This window comes from Lolium perenne, chromosome 4 (genome assembly GCF_019359855.2).
Source record: "Lolium perenne isolate Kyuss_39 chromosome 4, Kyuss_2.0, whole genome shotgun sequence".
In the NCBI taxonomy this organism is placed as follows: Eukaryota; Viridiplantae; Streptophyta; class Magnoliopsida; order Poales; family Poaceae; genus Lolium; species Lolium perenne.
The window spans coordinates 102,567,269-102,574,720 of NC_067247.2; the positions used below are offsets into that span (position 1 = coordinate 102,567,269).

At 50.7% G+C, this 7,452-nt stretch overlaps 1 protein-coding gene across 1 annotated transcript; it reads left to right on the plus strand.

Moving 5' to 3' along the window:
• The first annotated feature begins 667 nt into the window (after positions 1 to 667).
• Positions 668 to 2,091, plus strand: LOC127293497 (uncharacterized). Its single transcript, XM_051323134.2, has 2 exons — positions 668 to 1,456; positions 1,592 to 2,091. The coding sequence occupies exons 1-2, from the start codon at positions 967 to 969 to the stop codon at positions 1,981 to 1,983; spliced, it is 882 nt and encodes a 293-aa protein (XP_051179094.1). The 5' UTR covers positions 668 to 966; the 3' UTR covers positions 1,984 to 2,091.
• Positions 2,092 to 7,452: the final 5,361 nt, after the last annotated feature.

Here is a 7,452-nt window from a genome sequence, read left to right on the forward strand (position 1 = left end):
ACTAGAATATAGACTATTCCTGAACGGAGGGAGTATGTACTTACTGTAACATCACATTTTTGAAAATGCAATGAGTCTAACAAGCATCTAATGATACTATCCCCATACCGGTGTACATGGGTATTACACATTTCAGCAAAATATACGATATATGCCATAAAAATTGTACTATCATCAGATTCATATTTAAAAGAAATATTCAATAGTATGATTTTTATGATATATATATATTATATTTAATTGACCAAATTAATAATTAAAATTTGTCTCGAAATGCATAATATCTCTATAAACCGATATGGAGGGAGTATTACTTCCATGTTACTACTTTCCAGTATGAAATTAATAATATAGACTATTGTCATACGCATGACACAATTTTATGTTAATCCGCACTATTACTTGTTTTAGAAATTCTGTTCATCAAACAGACATTCATTGGCCGCACTCGCAAAAGCAAAATTATTATTACTGGATAGCCAATCACCCCGACAGCCACGACACTTGAGATCAATCCTCCCGTCTCTGCCATCGTGTCCGGCTCTACTGCCTCGGACCGCCGCGTGACCACACACACTCCGTCTCACTCTCTCCGCCTTTCCACTACCCAACAACAGCCGTCCCAATCTCAAAAAAAAAAAAACAGCCGTCCCGGGGAAGGGGACCTCCCTTCTTCCCCGTCCACCAGGATATCAGTATAGATGAGAATACTATGATCCCTTCCCTCCCTTCCACTCCAACTCCGCTCCGCTCCACTTCACTTGGCGCACGCGTACAAGACAGCCCCGCGCCGCACTAACGCTCCCACCCCCAATCACCGCCGCAGTGGACGGGGCCATCATCTTGGAATGACCACGCCGGCACTGCTGCGCTGCATTCTTTGATTGGTGAGCCTGCCGCGCTCTGTCTGTCTCTGCGTGCTCGGTCTTCGCGCGCGTGCGCCAAGAAGAGGCCCGAGCAGCAGCAATGGCAGCCGGGAGGAGGCTCTCCGAGTTGCTCCTGGACCACCAGGAGCCGTTCCTCCTCGAGGCCGCCAAGACCAGGAGGCTGCGCCGCGGCCGCACCAGCGCTCCTGGAGGAGCAGCTTGCTGCCCCGTGGCCGCGTGCCGCCGGCTGCTCAAGCTCTGCAGCTTCAAGAAGCGGGGCGTCGGCATTGCCGGCCTGCGGACCGCGCTGAGGAGGGTGCTGCGCTGGGAGAGCCTCGGCGCCGGCGGGTGCTTCCTCCCCGTCGGCGGCGGCGACGGCGAGTTCCGCCGGCTGCGGCGGCGATCCGCGGGCGACAGCGGCGAGTGCGACGCCCGCGCCATGGAGTTCGGCGACGACGACGACGACGAGCACGCGAGGGCGAGGTGGAAGGCGGACATGGAGATGGAGGTGGACTGCTCGCGGCAGCTCAGCCCCGTCTCCGTCCTCGAGCTGCATTCCGACGTCGACGAGTCTCCGGCGCATTCCATCTGTAAGCTCTCCTCCCTCTTCTCATCACGCTATTTCATCTCTACACTAGAGCACCATACCACTTCACCACATTTTCAGTTGAGCTAAAGAACTCCCGTTGATATTTTTTGTTCTCGTTATTCTGTTCTTGCGACAGGGGAGGACGAGAAGCCGTCAACCTCCGGGAGCTCACCCTCAGCTCCATCAGAACCCTTCCACGGCCCGACCTCGCCATGCTTCACCTACGACATTGTCGACGACAAGGCCCACGCGATGGAGACGACAGAGGAAGAGGAGGACGAAGAGGCGGTCAGAAACCACCGCAGGTCCATCGAGGAGCAGATCTCCGCGTGGGAGAGGATCGCCGGGGACATCGCCAAGATCCCCGGCATGGTGGAGCTAGACCTGGCGCAGTACATGCATCAGTGGCGGCCTGAGGTCAGGGAGATCGGCGCCAGGATTGAGACCCTCATCTTCGACGACATGAGGAGGGAGACCGTCTGTGACATGCTCGCCTCACGCTGTACATTGGCACCAACATCTTGTTGACCATCAGACACAGAGAGAACGAGAGAGAGTGAGGAGTGAGAGTGATTAAAAAAGTACAGTAGAGGATTCGTGTAATTTGAGGCTTAATGTGGAAATCGTTTTCCCCAACTCCAAAGTCTTGGTCTGTTCTCCATTGCCTTGGGTTCCATGTTGTTTAATTCTGGCAGCATGCTATAGTGGGTGGGGAAAGGACAAGGCCTGTTCTTTGTTAATCACCGGAGCAGCAGCTACAGACCTAACTACACGAGCTAATAGTAAATCAATGTGTAGAGTGTAGACTCAAGACATGTATCCATGAAAAACACACCAGGCTTCCACGCTGCCTGCAGCCGTGGTTGTGGTATCGGTATGGCCAGAGTGGGGACTTGGGTGTTCATTGCCCATTGTAAAAATTGGCCAGAAGACAAACCATTATTGGAGAACAAAACTGTAGCCTGAAAGGCAGAAGATCAAAGCTGCGTGGCCAATTACAGAAACTTTCATCATTGTTTCCTTTAAGGGGTTCAACCAAGGAAAAATATATCGCGCTAAATGAAATAGTTGGGTCCTTCTTTAAACGCTATGCAAGTTATAATGTGCTAATAGCACGCTATTTTTTAAAAAGCGTTTCACAAAAAATTACAAAATTAACAGGTATAGTATGTATATCAAGGATTTCATCGGCTAAAAAATTATCCAGAGTAATACATGCATAACGAATTAAACAGTTTTAACTGCCCAACATGTCTTCCCTTCCTCTCATAGAAACAAAACATGACAAAAACTATGTAACTGAACTGAACTAAGAAGTACAGAAACTATAGAGCTAAACCATGGTGTATACGGGCTACGGCTATCATTATTGAACTACCTTCAGGTACTAGCCAAGTGGAAAGAGATCTAGAAACTATATAGCTAAACCATGGTGTATACGGGCTACGGCTAACATGTGGAAAGAGATCATGCAAGGATGAAACTAGATATGATTGTGGCGTGTTGCACAAGAGGTGGTGGCGTGATGGTGAATACATGCCTCAAATCGAGCTCTTGGTCCAGGGGCACGTCCTCCTGGTAATTCCGGTCAGGATGGACCACACGGAGATGGCCATGCAGAGCTGGAGGAGAGTGGCGATGCTGATGTAGATGTCACCATCGCGGCTCGTGGGGGGTCGAAAGTGGCGCCTGGTTGGTTGTTGTCCTTGAGTTGAGCTAGATTCGAATCGGGAGCGCACGGGCTGCCGCTAGTTTCATAACTTTTTTAGCGCACTATAAGGCTATAACGATTATAACAAAAAGCAAGTAGAGAGATTAGCGTCATAGCGACTAAATTATGCATGACGTAGCGTTCACCTTCTAAATACGCTATGTCACCGCTAAGACGTTGAAATAACACGGTATTTTTTCCACGTTTAACCCGGCCATCTTCCAGGCAGAAAAACAATTAACACCACAATCTGCATTTGTTATCTGAACACCCCACCGTGAAGTGGGGCGGGCTTCGAGATGGGGGAAAAGGCAAAGCAAAGCCGTGTGATGAAAGGACAAAGCATGCTGCATGTAGGGATTTGGGTAATCTTTCTCATCATGTGCTTGCATCTTCGTTTTGCTGCGAGCTGCCGGACCAATTAATCATTGATTAAGGGGGGTCAAAGATGCAGCCCATGGCCGGCAATGTCAGGCGGCAGACGGCAGTACCTTCTTTGAACAGTGCCGTGCTACTAGTGGCAGTAGCAGATTAACTAATTCCTAGGTTAAAGAGACTAGTAGTACACTAGTATTACTAATCACTGAAAGTTTGAACAATGTAGTGAAATGACTTCGTTGGATTTTTTTTTTCACAAGCAGCTAAGAACTGTCTCGCGGGATTCAGTCAGGAAAATGCGCCACCAAACATGGGCACACATGCAGGAAAGCAATGACTGTATTAATGTTACTAGTATATCAGACGTATTAATACGAGAGTTGACTGCCCAAAACCGAAATTAGCAACCATCGTCTTCTTCATATTTTTTTTGATGAAGGGTGTTTTATTATTTATAGACATGCTTTAAAATATGCTTGATAAAACAGTACGTGGTAGAAAAGAAGTGTACAATTGAAACATACCAGCCGAAGGAGAACTAAACAGAAGTAGCCACTATCCTATGATTATGCAGTCACCCATGTTGGGTAATACACTCCTTCTCTGTATCCTCTAATCATGTAGACACCTCCGTAAAGAGATCTCGATCCGCCGTACGCTGTAGCGAGGACCGTGAACGGAGCAAAATTGTTCATCGGTAGATGACCTGCATATGAGAAAAAAGATTTATCATTAAAAATCTTGATATTTCTACATAGCCAAAGCAACCATAAGACTGCTATCGCTCCCATCCGGATAAGTATCTGAAACCTAGGATCCACATCGTTGAGTCAATTGCCAAATATATTTGCAATGCTTCTTGGCGGGTATAAGGTAGAACTCATCTCAATGATTGATCATATAGACGTAGCGAACCAACAATGAAAGAAAATGTACTTTATCATCTCATCATCATGACGGAAAATATATTTCTTGCAACCACGCTAGTTTCGCTGAACTAGGAGTTGATGATCTTGTCCTGTTTTGATTCTTTCATCAGGAGGAGGATCCGGTAGCTACCTGAAATCGATCGATCGATCGATCGTGTCAACTTGAAGTTGCGGTTAGAAGGGGCCAAAATCCATTAAATTGGCATTTCGCCATCAGCCGTGCACATGCATGCGTGTGCGTGGGCGCATGCATGGGCGTTGTTCACCGGCCGGGAAATATTAATAGCGCGATATCTCCATGCTTGTCTTCTCTGGAGCTCCGGCGCGGCCATGAATATGCCGTCTGAGATGTCAGTAACAATTTCGTCGCATGGCTCCTCCTACAGATTATTCACTGCTGCTCGTATTAGTAATGTCAGTGATCCCGGCCAAGCTCTCCATCCGGTGCCATGCCATACATAATCAATGTGCAGGATCGACCAAACGACATGAATATTCATCGCGATGGCTCCTGTGCACCGTACGGTGCTGACGAGGATGGAGGCGGAAGCCGTTGTATTTCGTGCAGGGGGCTCCAGGCTCGGCGGGACGGCGGCCATGGCCGTGAGACGGAGGACGATCTCGGGCGGGTGGACAAGGTCACGGTCCAGGCTCCAGCGCGGCGTCACGCCATGTGCGCCATTAATGGCGCGGCGGTGGTGATGGCAGGTCGATTGCACGGCTGCACGAACGAGCGCGACGGCGATGCCCCACCCGACCCGACCTGCAATCCCTGTGCGTGGGTGCGGTACGTGCCTGCGTGTACGAGCGTTCCCCGTCTCTCGTCCACGGCGGCGGTACAATCATAGGCCTAATCATGCAACCGATCTCGGCCAGTGACTGCTCTCTAATGTACCGTCGCTCGATCAGGAGCGTGTCAAACTGGATCGTCGTTGTACGTAAACGGGTCCTGTGATCCTGTCGAACAAGAAAGAAACTCGTACCTTGCGGCGCCTCCCCCAAGTGACTCGGAGAACCCTAACTACTCCTTGCTGGCCCCTTTCCCTCCACGCTGATCCTTTCTCGATATCGTCATAGGACGCCACGGGGGTAGGAGCATCTCCACTCGTCCCCTCGACGAGGCTCTCGAGCGACGTTTTTCCCATCCGGACGGCGAAATTCGGTCCAGTCGCGCCCCCGGTTCCTCGTTTTCGTCCGGATTTGGCCTTTCATCCATCCGGCGAGCCCACGCCATCCCCGGCCCCCCGGGGCGCGCTCGGGGACTCCGGACGAGTGAAAAGCGGGGAAGGGCCCGATCTGTCGGTGACTCGACGCACGAACCCCACCGCCGCGTCGCTCAAAATCTCCCCCACCCCTCGTATCTCTCTCGCCGCCGGCACCACCCCGCCGGCTTGTTGCCCAGATTCCGCCGCCCCCCTTCCCCACCCGCCTATATTCCGCCGTCTTTGGACAACGGCCTATCTGGCTGCTCTTCCGCCGGCCTGTTTTCCGACTTTGGCCGGCTCCTCGTCGCTCGCGGCTCGGGTTGCCTCGACCACGCCCGTCAGGTGTTCGTCCATTTGCCTCGCCGGCCATGGACTCGGACGAAGAGGAGGAGCAGATGTTCGTCGAGCTTATGCAAGAAGAGATGGCAGCAGCCGCCCGAGACGACGAGCACATGATGATCCTCGGTTGCTTGGCAATCATGTACGCCGGACTGGCAACTGGTCGACGTGGTGGGTCGGCACCAGGTCGCCGGAAGTGCAAGCCGAGACAGCGAATGGAGGGCTACTGCATGTTGTACGCCGACTACTTCGCCGACAATCCATTGCACGGTGAGAGTGTTTTCCGGCGTCGTTTCAGGATGAGCAGAAAGCTATTTCTGCAAATTATGTATGTCATCCGAGACTTTGATCCCTACTTCAGATGCAAGGCGGATTGCACTGGTTTGGTTGGATTTTCGTCACTGCAGAAGTGCACAGTGGCTATGAGGATGCTGGCGTATGGAGCTCCCGGTGATACTGCAGATGACTATCTTCGGATGGCGGAGTCCACCGCCCTTGATTGTTTCTACCGGTTCTGCAGGGCCGTCATAGCAGTGTTCGGGGACTATTACTTGAGATCACCCACTGTCGAAGACACTCAGAGGATCCTTGCAACAAATGAAGCTAGGGGTTTTCCAGGGATGCTTGGAAGCATTGACTGCATGCATTGGCAATGGAAGAACTGTCCGTTTGCGTGGCAGGGAATGTACAAGGGTCACAAAAAAGGCTGCACTGTGATACTTGAAGCAGTGGCTACCCATGATCTCTGGATTTGGCACTCTTTCTTTGGTATGCCTGGATCCAACAATGACATCAACGTCCTAAACTGCTCCCCGGTCTTTTCCAAGCTTGTTGAGGATCATGCTCCCCCGGTGGACTATGTGATCAATGGTCGGCACTACAACAAAGGATACTACCTTGCAGACGGTATCTATCCAAAGTAGGCAACATTTGTGAAGACTATCTCCAACCCTAGCACCCCCAAACTTTGCGAGTTTGTCAAGAAACAAGAAGCTTGCCGAAAAGACGTCGAGCGTGCATTTGGTGTCCTCCAGCAGAGATTTGCTGTCGTCCGGTTCCCCGCTATGACTTGGTCCAAAGATCAGATGTGGGAGGTGATGAACTGCTGTGTGTGCCTACACAATATGATTATTGAAAATGAGCGAAAGCATCCGGTTCCTCTGGCTGAGCAAGAAGCACCATATGAGAGAGAGGGTCCTCTTGCACAGCCTAATCACCAGGTGCCTCCATCATGGGCCACCTTCTTTGCTATGCGCCAGGAGATTCGAGACTCTACAATGCATCAGATGCTGCAAGATGATCTGGTGGAGCACATATGGAGGCTCCGAGGCAACGCCAACGCCGACGCCAACTAGTCTGTCTTAATTTGTTTGAAAAATTGTGAAATTGTGTGCTTCATTTGTTTCAGCACTTGTTAAACATTGTACTGATTATC